General features: G+C 38.7%; 1 protein-coding gene across 3 annotated transcripts; it reads right to left on the reverse strand.

Annotated features, from left to right (window-relative positions):
- Positions 1-9,755: 9,755 nt before the first annotated feature.
- LOC142396141 (cell surface glycoprotein CD200 receptor 2-like) lies at positions 9,756-12,605 on the reverse strand. 3 transcript variants are annotated; one of them, XM_075478682.1, is made up of 6 exons: positions 12,298-12,605; positions 11,988-12,047; positions 11,270-11,575; positions 10,646-10,915; positions 10,401-10,505; positions 9,756-10,305 (listed from the first exon to the last, which is right to left on the reverse strand). In XM_075478682.1, exons 1-5 carry the CDS (start codon positions 12,362-12,364, stop codon positions 10,402-10,404), a joined length of 807 nt encoding a protein of 268 aa, XP_075334797.1. In that variant the 5' UTR covers positions 12,365-12,605; the 3' UTR covers positions 9,756-10,305; position 10,401. The 3 variants fall into 3 exon arrangements, with proteins under 3 accessions (XP_075334797.1, XP_075334799.1, XP_075334798.1); XM_075478684.1 differs by having other exon boundaries at positions 11,270-11,385; positions 11,510-12,047; positions 12,298-12,604; XM_075478683.1 differs by lacking the exon at positions 11,988-12,047.
- Positions 12,606-19,331: the final 6,726 nt, after the last annotated feature.

Genomic DNA, 19,331 nt, shown 5'->3' on the forward strand with positions numbered 1-19,331 from the left:
AAGACACCAGTTTCCTTTCTCGCTAGTCACATGATCATCCTCTTTCAGAGCAGTGTATAAGAACATATGAACAAGACAACATTGTGAAGGAAGAATAAAGTACACAAAATGGTACTTTTTCTTCATTTCTGACTAAATTTGACCTAAAACAACACGCCAATCGTAGATTGTTACTTTTACGTCAGTGGATTAGCAGATCATTTTTTAAGATGAATAATTGCCAGTGGGTTTTCTCAATCAGGTGTGACAGACATCTACTGAGGTCTGAGCTTCACAACGTGTGTGTCTGGAAGTGAATCTGTTTTCAGAGCACCACAGAAAACGTGTCGTCGATGCTCATCAGGCTGGAAGAGGTAATCATCTCTTCTGAAATGTGACTCCACAAATCCACAGTCGGAGTGATTGTGTACAAATGAGGGAAAATTTACGACCATCATTTAAAGAATAAAAGATTATGTTTGTGAATGGCCGAATGAAAGTCCTAAATTCAACAGAAGTGTTAGGTGAGCGGCTCATGTGAAGACACCAACCAACAACCCTGAGCTGAAGACGCTCTGTATGGAGGAATGAGTTGAAATTCCTTCAAGCTCATGCGCAGAACTGACTAAAGAACTGTTTTTATTGTACAAATGAGTGACCTGAAAGGCGCTTTTAAACAAAACGTATTATTGTCATTGTTATTAAAAGCAGAAATCTAGTTCACTTATTGCTGACAGACGTGTTGCATTGGATTATTTTTCTTAATGAACAAGTAATCAGGTACAATAATTCTGCCTCGTGTTTTGTTCTAAATTTACCTTTAGGATCTGATCTGATGAAGTTTCTGGATGCAATTATGAGGAAATAAAGAATATTCCAGTATTCTTCCCTTAAGTACACTTTCTTGAGTTGGTTTTAGAAAACAAACTAACATGGATTTGACTTCCTAGATTCAAGCTTCGCTATATGACTGCCTTGCTGCCTACAGAACTGTGCATCTCACTAAATAATTGTTTAATACTCCAGCATATCATCACCATCAACATCTTTACTTCTCAATAGTTATAATAGTTTATAATAGTTTAGGATAACTTAAAGTACTTTAAAGCTTGTAAGTTGTGGTAATGGTGTAGAAGTGCTGAGAAGTGTCTTATATTTGATCAGTCCTCTTTTCCTAATCGAAATGCTAAACAAATGTAAATATAGTCGGTTCAAAACCTTCTGATAAATGCTGATCTCGCATAGAACTAAGCTTCGTGTCAGGTTTGTTGAATCGGATGGAAAGAATTCAAGTTTTCAGAGAAGAAACTGTTTATGCTGAGTAGGTGCAATGTGGAGTTGGTTGTGGTTGGTTATCTGCTGGTGTCAGAATGTCTTGCTGTTGAGAGTCACACCGAGCAGCCTACATGCACTGTTAATGTGGGTGGAGGCATTATTACTGACTCCATCCTGCATTTGCAGATTGGAGACTGAACTTGGCTTTCAATTCGCTTGGCTTTCTGCAAGCTGTGTGCGGACTCTGTGGTTCATGGTTACATCTTCCAGTGAGATACGGCTCGTTATCAACGGCCCCTCACAAGATGACATGTTGTGAAAGTCCTTTTTTTTTATATTTTTTTTTATATTTGCTCTCAGATCAGAATTGTTACAAAAAAAAAACTCGAAGAGAGGAAGACCGTGCAGATACATCTGCATCCTGTGCGACAAGTGAAGAAGTTCTGGTCGAACAACCATTAATCACAATTAAAACAACTTGCCTCATACAAAACCTTTTTCAGATCCTAATGTAGCTGATTATGAGGAACTTATGAGGAAGCATCATCTGTAGTTTTCTAGGTTATAAGCAAGCACAGACGGCCGTTCTTCTTTTTTAACATCTAATATTAGATTGTTTATCCTACATCAGAGCAGCAGAAGTTCAGCTGACTGTGAGCTGGCATATTTTCTTAAATGCGGAACCAGCTCTTCCAGAGAATTACAAAACCTTTCAGCAGTGAAGTAATATGGCTTTGGTCAGCTGTGCCATCCAAATATTCAAAACTAAAAAAGGGAAGAAAATCCATATTAAAAGCTGATACAGGGGCTTTGAGGAGAAGAAGCATAGTTGCGTGGTGTTTTTGCTCATGTGTGTATATGCACCATTTCCCCCCTGATAACACCAGCTTCCTGTTGATGTCAAAATCAAACTTTTTCTGGCAACCAAGAAAATAGACGCTGAAGTGTATAGATAAGTGACAGTTTCACAAAGTCAAACAACATGCACAGCATTTGTTGTTGCATTCAGCTTTTACTCAAACTTTCATTTGAGTAAAAGGCATAGTTCTTTGGAGACACTTTGAGGAGTTTAATAAAGCCAAGCATTAAGTCAAACAAAATCATCATATTCAATATTTTGGGTAAATTCCAGTAAAGTAAGCGACAGTATGAAGTCTTCAACCCATAGCTATCAAGAATAGAGTCGTGATGTGGTAGTTGTGTTGGGTAATCACTGATAATGATGCACAAAAATGACATGCAGCACTTTTTGTCACTTTTTCTATTTGAGAAGGATTATGCTTATGCGTCATTAGGCCGACTGATGTGATTACTCATTAATAACAACTACATGCATAGATTTACATTCACATTTCTGCTTTTAGCAAATGCATTTATCCAAAGTGATTTACAAGGAAAAATTAGAATTTAACAACTGGGTATATTTCAAAGAACAATCTACAATAAACAATTACAACGTCAAGAGGCGGCTAGCGGGAGAACGCGTTTAGGTTAGTTAAGAGCAGTTTGAGGGATAGATGGGTCCAGGTTTCAGAATAACTGTTATCTAAATGTTATTCACCATCCTCAGTGTCTCAGAAGTGGAAATAATGACTCAGTTAATTCAAAGTTAAGATGTTGTCCCTCGAAGCTGTTGGTCCAGTAAAAGCAAGTGAGCACGTAAGCCGTATGGCGAGCTTAATTCAAATTCAATTCAAAAATACTTTATTTATCCCAGAGGGAAATTAAATGTTGATGTAGCTCAATTAAATCAAAGAGTTATTATAGATGCTGATGGCTGTGGGCAGGAAAGATTTCCTGTAGCGGTCCGTTTTGCATCCAAACTGAAGAAGCCTTTGACTGAAGAGACTCTGTTTTCTGATAACAGTCTCATGGAGAGGATGTTCAGGGTTGTCCATAATTCTCTTGATTTTATGCAAAATTCTTCTTTGCATTATTGTCTCCAGAGGTTCCACAGTCGTCCCCAGAACAGAACCAGCCTTCCTTATCAGGTTGTTGAGTCTTTTTAGGTCCCTGGTTCTGATGCTGCTGCCCCAACAGATGACGCAAGAGGAAATGACGCTCTCAACAACAGACTTGTAGAAGATCTGCAACATCTTGTTGCAAACCTTGAAGGACCTTAGCTTCCTCAAGAAGTACAGTCTGCTCTGTCCTTTCTTGTAGATGGCTTCACTGTTGTGTCTCCAGTCCAGTCTGTTGTCCACATGAACACCAAGGTATTTATATTCCTCAACCACCTCCACTTCTTCTCCCATGATGGAAACAGGGTTTGATCTGACCCTGTTTCTCCTGAAATCTACAATCATCTCCTTTGTTTTGTTAACATTCAAGATGAGATGATTGTTCCCACACCATGCCACAAAGCGGTCCACCAGCTCTCTGTACTCAGCTTCTTGTCCATCTCTGATACACCCGACAACTGCAGAGTCATCTGAATATTTCTGTAGATGACAGGAGTCTGACTTGTACTGGAAGTCTGAAGTGTACAGAGTGAAAAGGAATGGTGAGAGTACAGTCCCCTGTGGTGCTCCTGTGCTGCTGATCACCTGGTTAGACACACATTTCTTCAGTCTGACAAACTGTGGTCTGTTTGTCAGGTAGTCATTAATCCAGGTGATTGTTGAGGCCTCCACCTGAGTCTTCTGGAGTTTCAGACTAAGCAGATCAGGCTGGATTGTGTTAAATGCACTGGAGAAATCAAAGAACATAATCCTCACAGTGCTGCCTGCTTTGTCCAGATGACAGTGGGTTTGTTGAAGCAGGTGTATGATAGCGTCTTCAACTCCAACTCCATGGCGATAAGCAAACTGCAGGGGGTCCTGATATGTGCTGGTTTGCTTACACAGGTGGGTCAACAGGAGTCTCTCCAGGACCTTCATGATGTGGGATGTCAGTGCAACAGGTCTGTAATCATTGATGTCTGAGGGGTGAGTTTTCTTTGGTACCGGAACCAGACAGGATGTCTTCCACAACAGTGGTACCTTCTCTTGGGTCAAGCTAAGGTTGAAAAGGTGTTGCAGAATCCCACAGAGCTGCTCTGCACAGGCCTTCAGGACTCGGGGGCTGACACCATCTGGACCTGCAGCCTTGTTCCGGTTCAGTCTTTCCAACTGCCTCTTCACCTGACTTCTAGAAACAGAAAAGTGGGAGGGGGAGGCAAAGGGGAGAGCAGCATCTCCTGATTGGGTTGATGACAAACTAGTGGAAGCAGAAGAATCCATGACTGAGGTGGAGGTGGAGATGTTACAGGAAAGCTGTGGGTCAGAGGAGGGTGGGATGTCTCTTTGGCTGGGAACAGGAGGAGAGGATGGTGAGCTTGTTCCTGAACTGAACCTGTTGAAGAATGTGTTCAGCTCATTTGCTGTGTCCAGACTTCCATCCATCCGATCCTCCCTCTGCTTGAGGCCTGTGATCTTCTTCATTCCTGACCACACATCTCTGATATTGTTCCTCTGCAGTTTACTCTCAAGCTTCTTTCTATACACCTCCTTGCTCTCTCTGATCTTGACTTTGAGCTGCTTCTGTATACTCCTCAGTAACTCCCTGTCTCGCTCCCTAAAGGCTCTTTTTTTCTTGTTCAATAGTTCCTTTAGCTCACTGGTGATCCAGGGTTTGTTATTAGGGAAGCATCTCACTGTTCTGGTGGGGATGGTGTTGTCCACACAGAAGTTTATATAGTCAGTCACACACTCAGTCATGGCATTAATGTCCTCTCCATGTGGCTTACAAAGAGAAATCCAATCGGTTGCATCAAAACAACCCTGTAAGGCTTCTTCAGCTTCCTCTGACCATTTTCTAACAGTCTTTTTTGTGACAGGTAGTCTCTGAACAAGGGGTTTATATGCTGAACAGAGAAAAACAAGGTTGTGATCTGATTTTCCCAGGGGAGGTCTTGATTTGGAAATGTATGAATCCTTGACATTTGTGTAAAACAAATCCAATGTCTTGTTTTCTCTGGTAGAGCAGCTGACAAATTGTTGAAAAGTTGGCAGTGTAGCAGAGAGTGAGGCATGATTAAAATCACCAGATATTGCCACAAAAGAATTGGGGTGTTGAGTCTGTATCTTAGCAACAACGGAACTGATGACATCACATGCAGTGTCGGCAACAGCTGATGGTGGAATATAAACAGCCACCAAAACAACACTGGTGAACTCTCTTGGCAAATAATATGGACGAAAACTTACTGCCAATAGTTCAATGTCAGGACTGCAGAGACGACTCTTCACAGTAACATGTCCTGGGTGACACCATCTGTTGTTGACAAGCACTGCCAATCCACCCCCTTTCCTTTTCCTGCTAGTCTTTATATCTCGATCTGCTCGTACAGTCAGGAAGCCCGGCAGAGAGACGCTGGAGTCGGGTATATGATCCTGTAGCCATGTCTCAGTAAAACACATAATGCTACATTCCCGATATTCTTGCTGAGTCCTTATCAAGGCTAAAAGTTCATCCAACTTGTTAGCTAACGATCTTACATTGCCCATGATGCAGGATGGCAGAGATGGTTTGAACTTCTTCTTTCTTTCTCTCCTCTTTGCTCCTGCTCTGCATCCACGACGCCTCCTTTTCAATTCCAGTGGGATTTCTGGCTTCAGTTGTCGAATTATTTCTGCTTTTCCAATGTTATTCAGCTGCTCCCTGTTGTAAACCACCTTGTTGCTATGGTGATGCATCATGACAAAAGAGTAAAATATACAAAAGTATTGGGAAAAATTAATCCAGCTGCACAGCATCCAAGGCAGGAAGGAACAGTTGTCCAAAAAATGCAATTTCTTCCAAGAAATAACAGGAATGAAATTTAGAGAAAAAGAAAAATCTCAATGTGAGGTACAGAGCTACTCCAACATGCTGCCACCCTCAGCAGCGCATTCTAGAACATTATGACATATAACATTAATGGCATATGGCATGGCAAATTTACAACACAATCAGGTGCTTTTAACATGTCGATTTACTGGAGGTTGACGTGTTGTTTTCTTCTTAGCAATACCAATTAACATTACTGGTTTGCGCTGGCTAACATTAAACATTCTCGGCTGAACGTGATTATAATTAATGTAGTTATTATGAAACTCACTGACTCAAACTACAATTAGAGTCATTACAGTGCAGTGACATTTCCACAGTGAGGTGACAAAAGAAATGTATCGTGGACCTAATTTAAATGTAATTATACAATCATGTGCATTTATAGCAACAATTCAATAATGGTAATTTAGCGACGTTGCATAAGTTTGAAAGCCCCCATTAAAAACACTTGATTTGATTTCATATGACTGTTAAAAATCCCACAAAGCACATGGAAAAATTTGTTTAAAAATCAGCAAAAAAGAACAACAGAATAGGCGTAGGCGATTCCATTCTGAGTACTACATTCACACATTAAAATTCCACTGTTTTTATTATCCTCAACCAAGTCTTTCACCATTCGTGGGTTTCATTTCTACACATAAACTTTAAAAGAATTTAGAGTTTGGAGAGTTTCACCTTTGATGGAGTATGTAATGATAAATGGAGAAGACTTGAAACTCTAATTATTTACAAAGATGAATTCAGCCAAGAAGAAGACAAGTCACATGAGAGCAGTGATTCAGTTTGCTGCACGGTATTTATTCACTCTGAGAGCAATATTTGAATATTCTCTACCATGAAAACGGGTTATTACTGACCAGAAATATTGCCCCCCTTTTTTTAAGTGAGATCTCACGTAGGATAAAAATCAAACCAGATGAAATGGAGTAGAGAATAATGTTATCAGTGGAAAACGTGTTTTTATTTTTCAAATGTAAAGTTGAGTCATCATCCAACTGGCTAATTTTCAGTTCCCTGCTTAAATGTCTGAGAAGTATCTTATGGTAAACTGACAACAGTTCTGAGGCCAAAGTCAAAAGATAAGGGCTGAATGGACATCGTTGCTGACCAGTTGGTGTGGCTTTGGGCCGAAAGAAGGGGGCCCTAACTAAGAGAAATACCTCTGTGTATATCATTAGAAAGCATCCAAATAACATTACAAAAATGTGTTCTTGATCCACTTGAAACACTTTGGGGATTTTAAAATGAATGGGCTGTTATAATGTATCATTTGCAGTAAATTAAGATTAAAAAACAAAAGATTGTCATCAGAGAGTAAATCAGGGCAAGAAAATCCAAACAAAAAAAAAAAAAAAAACAGAAGATGAGGTTAAATGGTGCGCACACACCAGAACAAGTATATAGTTAGTAGAAAGCGGTAGAAATACAGAGAAAGGCGAGGACAAACAAAACAGAGGTTGGAAAACTAAAACCAGGCGTTAAATATGGTCTTAAAGCAAAGCCCAGCAGAATGCAAGAAAAAGAAATAGTTTTAAAAATAGGAAGTAAAGGTAACTAAAAACATAGTGTGAAAATCTAAGTAATCAAAGTAAAGTAAAGTAATTTATCAACCCTGGCACCGAAATATTATTTCTAACTGTACATGATCACCAACATATAGTTGTAATCACTGAGTTCAGTAGTAACCATAAGCATGTGGCCCTCATTATGCAAAGACTGAATATATTAAACGTCCTCGAGTGTGCACACAAATGCAGTTATGAACTTCTCTGCCCATACTATAGACATGTTGTTCATTACACATTGCCTATTTTTGATTTCCGTTCTCCAGTAAACTCCAGTCTTGGAGTTATATTTGCTGCAAGGTGGCAAAACTCCAGCGAATCTGGTTCCCTTCACGCATGATACATACATTATCCCTCTCTCTCAGGTAAATATATATGAAGATTTTGTGAAAGCATTAAATCCACATTTAAATCATAAAGGGCTGCTACAAACAAAAAAAAGCTGGGACACCGAAGGTACTTTTCCATGTTTTTTGTTGACCCGTACCAGCTTTTTTCCAGATGTTTTGCTGCCATTGAATTCAAGATGAGAGAATATGTTTTCAAGAAATAAAATGTATCACGCCAACATTCGACATGAGCTCTAAGTGCTATTGTCAATGAAATATTGACTTAAGAGAGTTGCAAATCATTGCATTCTCTTTTTTTATTTTTTGTAGTTTATTTATTTCTTACATTTTACTCTGTTCCAAGTATTTTGGAAATGGGGTCGTATGTAATTGGCAGTTTCGAATACCAATATGTGTTACATGCCCTATAGATAGTGTGCAGGTGGCTTGCAAAATCAAAACAAAGTGTAAAAATAGATGGCACTCTCAATATTCTGTTTAAGACTGAAACTGGCTTGCGAAACGTCAGATGCTATTTTCTCAAAGGTCGACAGGACACCATTTGTACTTTAATACTGCCCTCTGGTGCGTGCTTTGATGAATCCACCATAATGCATGATGATCAAAAAGGCCCACTACATTTTTCACCAAATAAGCCATCGCTGGCGTGCAAATAATATGAGTAACATAATAAAGACAATGAAGCATATATTAATCTTTTTTTTCCCTACTCAAGCTGACTCTGAGGTAGTAATGCACCCCATGGAAGCACCACAGAAGAAGAGGAAGTGGCTTGAATGCCAACTAGCCCTATAGTGAAGAGGAAGAAGAAGAAAAAGAGGCATAGACTATAAAGGCAATGTAGAGCTGTGAAAACTGTCATAATGAGGTACAAGCAGACATCAGCATTTTCTAAATCTAAAATTAATAACTTAAAATATAAGTCATAAAGAGTGACTTTAATAAGGAGTTCATCTTTAATTCAGCAGTGTTTGCTAAGTTTTTTACTGAGACTCAGTCGAGGATTCCATAATAGTAGCATGAGAAAATGTGAGAATTAATTTGGCTTAAGAATAAAACTAAAATGAGATAACATTTTTCATTACTTTTATGACTTTTGTCCCCCAAATAAGATATTTTGAAAGTTTTATCCACTCAGTCAATTCATAAAAAGCTTCCAGAACAATTATCTCCTTGTGCTTGAAAACAATAAATGCTCTGTTTTTTCAGAGACCCCTTTTCTTAGAAAACAATGAATTCTTCTTTGCCAAATCCTAGTTTTAAAATCTATTTAAAGGAATTTAATAAATCATTATTTTTGTTGCGCATCTCTTTGGTTATAGTGAAGCAGGGTCATTCATGCATTTGGATGTCAAATTGGATGCTTTCGGTTTATTGAATTTCTCGAGACATTCATTTTGCAAGTCTGAGCAGGCTGTACACCATGTGTAAGCTCTGATTTGTAACAGGACTTTGTTGGCACGGCAAATTAGATTCCATTTATATGGAATTTATAATTCTGTTTGCTTTCTTTCTTTTTTTTTTAAACCATGTAAATATTAAATCAAAGGCAAGAGTCGTGCACAGTGTTGTCATCTATATAGACAGTTATAGAGTTATTGTTAGAAATATTCATCCTTACATATAACTTATGCTTACTAACCTGAAATGCAATCTCTTCTATTGTCTTCTCTATCATGAGGTAGCCATGCATCATAGCTGTGCAGCAATAATGTATACTTTCTTTTACATGTTGAAAACTGAACATAACTCAGAGAGAAGCCTCTTTTTCTTGGCACGAGCTCTTTATTTGTCCAGATACACAAACTGTTGGACAGCCATTGATAAGCACACATCAAGCGGCAGATTCCCCACCACAGTGAACATTGGCAGCAATGAAAGCAACCAGAACCAAAAGGGGTGGTGCAGGATTAGGCAAGATGGACTCGGCTTTCTTAAAAGTCCTGACTTTGAGGAGATTGACGACTGTGCCAGCAGTTTTTCTGCACACTTTCTATGAATTCCTGCAGTCTTTTCCCATATAATATATAAGTGACCTGCACCAGTTGACAAGGGAGAATAAAAGCGAAAATGTGATGAAGCCTGAATAAAACATTTTCACGAAGGATTCTTCTATTAACATCAACACAACAAAGCTTACAATAAATGTGCATATGCACTGGCTTTACTACACACTTCATTCACATCTGGCATGATAGCCGGCTTGTTATATGCCAAAGTGCCCAGATATCGTACTGCAGCATAAACTCAGCATCCTCCTTCCGAAAAAACAACCGACCGGTCGGGATTTGGATGGTCACCTGTCCGACTGCCCGCGTCACCTGACAAGAGTTGCAAAAACGATCTCAGCAAAAATTGTTGGACGGAGCATGCTTATGTATTCAAGAAGAGTTAAGTTGTCATAGTCACCACTTACCTCAACTTATGGGTTTCTTTATCAGAAAAAACAAGAATATCCCCAAAGGAACAACGATTACCACAACAATACGGATCCATAGTCCAGTAGAAATTGAAGAAGAAGCTGCAGTGAGAAATCAAAGATTTGTCAGTAATGTCATGAATATGAATATCATTGTGCACAGATAAAATATCATCATAAAATGAACCACCAATAACATAAAAAAACATAAAAGTTTCGTATCCAGTTTACAGAAGACTGACCTTTTTTCAGTTCTGGTATCACAGTCTTCTCCTGATTCCAGGACATGTGCTTGACAATGCAGCTCAGGTTTTCTGGTTTAACGCTTTCAGGCAGCTCCATATAACTTTCTACTGTAACAAATCCATCGCAGTCATTCTGTGTTTTCACAGAGTCCAAGTTTCCCGTGTAACTCCAGCTGATGTTGGCAGGAGGATTTCCTCTTTCAGCTCTGCACACCGCCACCATGTTGTTGTCCTTAAGCTCCAACCATGCAGATATGTTGGGAGAAACTAAACCAGGGAAGACAAACACAATAGAAAAGAGACAAATGCCTAAGTCTGATGTTTAAAAAATTCAGCTCCTCCAAAAAACATATATTAGAAATGAAATGTACAGAATACTAATCGCCACACAGATAGACTTTTTTGTTTTGTTGTTGCTTTTTTTTCATTGATTACTTAAGATCTCTGGAGAAAAAGACAGTAATCTCACTTAATTATCAAGAGCAAGAGCGATATTATGTCTAGAAATATTTAAAACTCACATATCACATATTTGAGGATTTTCAGTGAAAGGTGCAGTGAGAATGATCGAACATGACAACAGACCCTCACATGAGTTATGAGGGGGGTTGAAAGTCCTACCTGTGAGAGTCACATCGATGTCATAATTTTCATTTCCTCCTTTGAAAGCTGACTCACACTTGTAGACCCCCACATCATCAGTTGAAAAGTTTGGGATGTGCAGGTAAGACTGACCACTGGAAGTGTTTCGAAGAGACTTGTCATCATTGCAGGTGTCTTCGCTTTGACCATCATTGCTAAAGGCAATCTTACAGGATTTGTTATTCACTTTTATATTCCAGATAACAAACATTGTCTCACTCCATGTCTTATCACTGCAGTTCAGGTACGCATCACTCCCAAGATTGAAAACTGCCTTTCTGCGAACTAAGAAAAAGAAAGCAATTTTACATTAGTTTTGCAGATTGTGGCAATTGAAAAAGGCCAAACCAAACACAGACACATGGATGGTAGAACACAGATGTTCAAAGTGAAAATAAAGAAAGCAGACTGAAAATCATATGTAATACATAAGGAAAGGCATAGAACATAACAAAATGTCAACAAAATGATGTTGTTGCTATATTATATAACTTTGGGGCATTTTCACACATTTTAACAACAGAAAGTGCTTCATGATTAAATTAAAAACATAAATATACACATTTTGAACAGGATTAAAATGTACTCAACTTTCTCTGTGTTTGCAAGAACTTCTTAATATCTGCCGTCTCAAAAACACACACATTAAGCAGTTTGAAAAATAAAAACAAATCAAAACATGAGAAAATTAATTTACCCAGAAACATTTTAGGGGGAGAAGTTGTGCTGGGTTTCAAAGAGGTGTTTTCATTAGTTCCTGAGAGAAACAGAGGCGGATGTGAGGAAAAGGTTAGTAAAAAAGGGTAAGTGCAGCTGTTATAATCTTCCCTGGTTACAGCTGTAACCTGTACTTTAGGAAAAGACTGTGGCATTACTGTAACTGTCAATTATTCAAAGAGACGATTCCTTTCAAGGTCCTGAAAAACATGCTGATATTAAAAGCTGTGTCTGAACAAGGTTTAAACAATGATAACCACATGCGAGTTAGATGTGTTAAGGGTTCAAACCTGAATCCAGGCTCCATGCTTCAGACAAGAACATGATCAAGATACAAATCCACATCATGCCTCTCATCTTCAGGTCTCTTCAGGTTCCTCTGTAAGCTTGTTGCAGTAGCCCCCCTCCCCCTCGAACGACAAGAGATAAAATCTAGTTCTAAGACCGCAGCGTCATTAGGCTGTATGTGTTTCCGGTGTAATCTTGTCATTCACCCTGCTCGTGTCATTTGATTTAGTTTAACAAGCTCTGGGTTTGAGTTTAAGTGCTCCTCCACCCTATGCATTCGTACTATAAATCTTTCAAACCTCTTGTAATACAGAAATCTATGTGTTGATGAAAATAGTCCCTCCCCATTTCTCCTCCCTCCCCAAACCACTTCCTACCACAATGTCATACTTTTTCTCCCACACAGGATGACACCTTATGCTTCAAGACATCAGTTTCCTCTCTGTCTAGTCACATGATCCCCCCCCCCCTCCGTTTTGTTTCTCAGAAAACATGAAGATACACAAGCATTGTGAAAGTGGCTTTAAATTTTATAAGACAGCTCAGTTGGTTGTTTTTGGGAACCCGCTAACACCACAATAGCTTGACCAACTCACCTTCCAAACTTCCAATGTCCATAACTGTGCCACGAAGTCTTAGTGGTGCATTTGATTCACTTAAAAATCTCTGCAGTGAAAAGTTCCTTTAGTGAACACTGCCCATCTGAGGTATATTCTGTCTAGCACTGCCCTATTGACATTAACCACAGCGTTACTCACTGACAGGTTGGCAACTCTTTTTATTTGGTATTGTATAATACCAAAACACTACCCCATTATTAGCACTCCGTCCTCTTGTTTCCCATTACATAAAGAATTATTGAACAAATATTTTGTTTGTTTTAAAGCTCTTCCCATGTCAGCCCCTTATTACATTTCTGGACTTTTCTTCCTATTTTCTGCTCCAGACCTACATCCTACAAATTGCTTTTAAATGTTCCTTAATCCATTGCTCAGATAGGTCCAATAGATGTCATCTTTGTGGTTGCCTCGGTTACATATGAATACAATGCATTACAAGGTTTAAAAAAATAAATAAGTCAAGGTTAGGGCTCAAACACTTTCTTTCACAACGCAACCATCACCTTCACCATGGTAACCATTTTTACACTTCATATGCAGTTGCTCTCGTAATTATAGGTTTTATCAGTCTTTATGAGCAGCTTATCCACGGGCATGTTTCAGGGAGGACAGTCTCACCTTGCCATTGTGCACAGCACTTTGGTTGACTGGTTGTTTTAAACGTGATTAGAAAATAAACTGGATATGACACTTCGCATGAGTAATTGCCTCTGAGGTCACAATGGAACCGAGTGTTACTTTTAGGAAACTAAAGGCCCCATTTTGCCTTATCAGTCATCTATAGATAATCTGAATGAGTCAGAAGGCTATTGGCTTATGCCTTGTGCACGGATCAGCCCAAAATAGTACCTTGTGGTTTATAGATAAACTGCACTTTAGCATAAGAATATTATCACTTTTGTTAAAAAGGTCAAGAGAAAATCAGGGTTTGAGCCTGTTGGTCCAGTTATGACTGCAAATTTCAAATGAAAATGTGGAAACATTTTTCTGTGAATGGAAAGTCAACAGAAAGTTGGACATGTAGCAAGATAATGACCCCAAGTACACAAGTCTTTTACCTAGCTAACTACCTATAAAAAGAAAAAAGAAATATTTTGGAATGGCCAAGATAAATTCCTGCTCTTGATCCTATTGACATGTTGCCGGACCAGGAGAGAGTACTTTATGTGGAAAAGAAAAACTCCAACACCCCAGAGTTTGGCCGAAAGGGCTGAAATTTCTCTGCAGTACTATCATAAGTTCTAGCTTTTTCTGTGGTTTTAATAGTTAGCCCGTCCTGAAACTCATAGAGGATTGTTCATTCTGTAACACCACTGTTGAGTCTCCATTATAGTTTGTTGTGTTGGTGCATGTTTAGTATGTTTAGAGGTGTTTTGTCAACCTTCTTCACATAAAATATGAATATATAATTGAGCTGTTAACCAGTTTAAAACCTTCCTGAAACTGTTCAATGACAAATAGGAAAAAGAAAAAAAATCCCCCTTAAAGTGAAGAACAACTGACTTATACTGAGTAGGTGTAAGGCTGTGTTAGTTGTGGTGTTTTGTCTGCTGGTGTAGGAACCTCTTCCTGTTAGATAGTCACACTGAGTTGCATACACTCACTGTTCAAATGGGTGCAGACATTATTGTCGACTTTAATCTGTTTGCAGATCAGAGACTTAGCTGACAACAACCAAAGTGATAGTTTGTGTCATTAGGATCTGTAAGCAACAATAAAAGGAAATCTTTAGGGGAAAAAAACACAAATCAACTCATTACCAGAACAACCTGACCTGTGTGAATCCTCTTCTGAAACTGTGTAGAGCTCGTGACACCAGAATTTAAAAACAGCCTGAAACTATTTACAGTAACTACTATCTAGTAATGAAGTGTCAGCAAGCAAAAACAGCTGTACTGTTCCTAAGATCTATTATTAGATACGATTCAGATGACTGTAACCTTGCATATTTCTAACAAGAGGAAGTAGCTCTTTCACAGAAGTATATATCAGGAATGTTGGTCAGCTGTGATGTCCAAATCCAAAAAAGGAAAGAAAATCAATGTTGATAAAGGAACCCTGAAGGGAAGCGGTGACGTGTTATATTGTGTATGTGCACATATACACGTCTGGATGCTTGTGCCATTTCTATTTTCAACTGTGGCTTCCTTATGGTGTAAAAATCAACCTTTTTTTTCTTATTATTTTGTTGAAAAACAAATGCTTCGAAGGATAGTGATTAAAAAAAAGTCCATCCATCCATCATCTATTCCCACCTAATCCAAGTCAGGATTGGGGGGGCGGAGGGGTACTGAGGCAGGGTACACCCTGGAAGTATCACCAGTCCATCACAGGGCCACACCGACAAATTAGACAAACAACCATGCACTTTTATTACCAGAGGCAGTTTAGAATCACCAAATAACCCAACATGCACAACTTTTTAGGGCGGTGGCAGAAAGCCAGAGAACCCAAAGAGATCATATAATTAAATTGCATAATGTATTGCCAACATTATTTCAGTAAAGCTCTTAATGTTAGCATCTTTCATTTAGCTATATTCATAACCCTAGCTAACTTAAAGGGAAAGTTTTTTTTAGTTTTTTTTTTAATCTGGACCTTATTTCTAGCTATAAATACGTTCATTTACTCATTAATAACATTTTGGTGTCACTTGGAGTCGTTTGGACGCTATTTAGATCACTCGATGTCCAAATAAATGAATACATACTATTGATCTGTTAGTTTTCAGAGCTGCCGTGTTGTTGTTATTGGGGGTATCTAGGTGCTTTTGACACACGTGTCTGCTGGGATGACGTCATCGCCGCGCGCCGCTGCAGCACAGCTCATTCCATAGACGTGCTCTGTGACGGTGGGCTATCTTTACACGGAGTTTGCTACTGCTAGTTTTGTGCAACATGGCAATTTGGAAATATTCAATAAGGAACCATGTTACCAACAGCAGTAGCAAATTCCGTGTAAAGACATATATACATGTATATGTCTATGGCCGTTTCAGGCCTCAGTATTTTATGCCAGAAATAAGGTCCAGGTTTAAAAAAAAGACAAGAAAAAACAAACTTACCCTTTAAGGTAACTGAAGTACCCAAAAGTCATACTTTAGTAAAAATAAAGATATCGTGTTAAAGTAATACTTTGGTAACTATGGAAGAAAACTATCTTTGTTATATCGAGATAACAAGATAATAAGTCTTTATCACAAGATAACGGTGCATAAAAAAAAAATCAAAAATATCCACGGCCGTTGTCGATTTCCATACATAACGGTGAAAGTCACCTAAATAAATATCTGTCTATCCATCACACCCACCCACCCACCCACTTACTCACTCACTCACTCACTTAAATATCAAGTACCTCAAGTAAAGTAATTACTCGTACTTCTGTAAGCTGACTTTTTTTTAATCAGCTTATTATCAGCTATGATGTTTTGGTTTCTGTTTAAATCCAATGGCTGAAGCATTGTGCTAATCTGGCTCCGGTTCATATAGAAATATTTATATGTAATATTTGCTGGTACCAACCATGTATATTTGTTTGTTTCAGGAAAAAAATAGTGATGATCCCCTACACCCTGACTATGTGCCAAGTTTATTGCATTTCACCTCTACCGCTGATCGGACTCGGGCTGTCAACCACCTGGAGAGATATGTGCGCCCTCTAAAAGTTTCTAACAAAAGACACGAAGGGCTAACTGCAACAGACAGAAGTCCTGCGATAAAGCAAGAAGTACATGCAGATCAAGGAGAGGTACAAACTGAAACTGGAGTCCAAGGCACTGAGGTCCAGACAGAGGAGACACACAATGACATTGCCTCATTATATAAAAAGATTGAATCTTTAAACATCGAATGCCAATTGCTAAGAGATCAAATTCATGGACTAGAAAGTGAGTAGAAGGATCGTTCCCTTGACGCTTCACAATTTGATGATGGCAAAATAAAAATTTTCAAAAGACTTCCCAATTTACAGACTTTCATGTTATTGTTTAGCTTGGTGTCTTCAGTTTTTCTTGCTACTCCGAAACAGTCCCTCAAACCTGCTCAGGAACTCCTTACACTGATGAAGCTGCGCCTCAATCTGTCAGAGAAACTTTTAGGTTACCTCTTTGGGATTCACCAGTCAACAGTATCAGGAGTCTTTCACCGTTGGATACATGTTATGGCAAGCAGGCTTCATCCTCTAATATTGTGGCCAGAGAGAGAAGACCTCAGACGCAGCTTACCAATGTGTTTTCAGACATTTTTTAAGAGCTGTGTAAGCATAATCGACTGCTTTGAAGTGTTCATAGTGGTCATAGTTTATTTAGGATTGCTTTTAATACCCAGTAGTATGGTGACACTTTTATCTTATTTTATCTTATTCGATTTTGTTGTATTTTATTGCTTTCACTGTTCTTTTATTGTTTTTATTTGTTTTTACTTATTTTTCTCTTTATTTATTACTTGCTGTAAAGCACTTTGGTACATCGTAAGGATTGTCTGTAAAGGACTGTATAAATAAAGTACATTTACATTTACATTTACATTTACATAGAGCGTCCTTCTGACTTAAAAGCTCGAGCTCAAACTTGGAGCAACTACAAACAGCGCTACACTCTAAAATTTCTTATTTCAATCACCCCGCAAGGAAGTATCTCTTTCATGTCCAAGGCCTGGGGTGGACGTGTTGCAGACAAACACGTGACAGAACACAGTGGGTTCCTTGACAAGCTCCTACCAGGGGACTTGGTACTGGCTGACCGAGGCTTCCCAACTGAGGATGACGTCGGCCTATTTTGCGCAGAATTAATAATGCCTCCGTTCACACGAAGGAAGACACAGCTTAGCCGAAAAGAAATTGAACCTGCTTGTGAAATTTCTCGTGTTAGAATCCATGTCAAAAGAGCTATTGGAGCGTTGAGGCAGAAATATAAAATTCTGGGCTCAACGCTGCCTGTGAGTCTCATTAGAGTGGAGCAAAATGGCAAAGTGGAGGACAGCCTTATAGACAAGATTGTGTTAACATGCTGTGCTTTGTGCAATTTTGGTGAGTCCATAGTGTCTTCAGATTGAGGTGAACATTAGTTCAAGTACAGAGCATATGGCAAAACAATTTGCCACCATAACTTTTGTCTTAACAGTTGATATCAATCTATATCAGATGACATTTTGTAAATATTTGCTCTGTAATGTATCAAGTTATTTCACAGTGACATATAAAATATTTTCATATTGACATTTAGTATGCATGTATGTTATTGTTTAGTTTATGTTTAGTATTTTGTTTATCAATTTTTTTCGGTGACCCATATACCCTATATGAGAAGAGGCTCTGCACATATCCCTGTGACGCTTGGGATGAACACCGTGTGACGGAAATGTTTGTAAAGTTTATTACAGTTTTATTATTTATAAAACTGTAATAATTATTGATCTATTTATTTATTATTTATCTATTGAAAATAATTTCAATAGGTTTGACACAACTGTCAAGTCAGTCTAGATATGCTAATATGCCACTTTGCAACCTTAAACACGAAAAACAGTGCGTGGAAATATCCCAAACCTTACATCCTAAATAGTTATATTTGATATACAATGCTAAGACATATTCTCAGTGTATTCCTCCTATGCCTTATTTTCCTAATGAATGCCCCACCTGAAAATATTTGAGAAAAAAATCAGCCCAAAATGTTACTTTTAAATTAGGGCTTACATATACATGTCCACAATTACTTTGCATCAAGTTTTATGAGAGATTTTATCATTCACTAGTGCCATCCTTTTGAGAGGAGAACAACTCTGAAATTTCATTAATTGACTGTTGTTAAAGCAATAAATAATACCTTGTTGCTGCAGTGGTAAACTTTGCTGACTCTGGGTAGCATACAGCTTTCGCAAGTGATTTTGGCTGCTGATTTTCATTGCTTTTGACTGCACCAAACTTGGAAGCTGTTATTCTGCCACAGGAAGCCTGTCCCTTTGTCTCCTGCTTACAATGCGCTTCTGTCATTTTTCTTCAAACACCTTGTCACATTTTTCAATAAGTTCATTGTATGTCAAAGCAGCATTCTCAGCTTCATAAAGCTGTCCCAGTGGTGTAGGACAGCCATCTCTCAGAGCCACTGGGACAACATCTTTGGAGTGGTTTGGCGCTACAGACAGCACAGCAGCTCTTGGGTTTGCATGCTCAGCTTATTCAGAAAGCCGGCAAGTTCATCTCTGGTAGGTTTGAACGTTGCATCACAGGACGCTGATTTCCTTGATGTAGTTTCATTGACCACATTCATGTCAACTTGACCTAAAACCTTTCTACTCTGCGTTCTGGGACATGTCAAGATGATGTGACGTAAACACGTTGGAGGTAACTCCTCCCCTTTCCGGGCGGCCCGTTCGCCGTCTCTATGGTTACGGAACTAAACTGTTTGGGCAAAA

This window comes from Odontesthes bonariensis, chromosome 12, assembly GCF_027942865.1.
Source record: "Odontesthes bonariensis isolate fOdoBon6 chromosome 12, fOdoBon6.hap1, whole genome shotgun sequence".
In the NCBI taxonomy this organism is placed as follows: Eukaryota; Metazoa; Chordata; class Actinopteri; order Atheriniformes; family Atherinopsidae; genus Odontesthes; species Odontesthes bonariensis.

What these genes read in the sequence shown, in the direction of transcription:
- LOC142396141 (XM_075478682.1), bottom strand. Translation starts at nt 12,364, where the DNA reads ATGAGAGGCATGATGTGGATTTGTATCTTGATCATGTTCTTGTCTGAA. An exon ending in TCCCCCTAAAATGTTTCTGG is followed by an intron (nt 11,576 to 11,987) that starts GTAAATTAATTT and finishes TCTTTTTCTTAG; the next exon opens with TTCGCAGAAAGGCAGTTTTC. An exon ending in GATACCAGAACTGAAAAAAG is followed by an intron (nt 10,506 to 10,645) that starts GTCAGTCTTCTG and finishes TTCTCACTGCAG; the next exon opens with CTTCTTCTTCAATTTCTACT.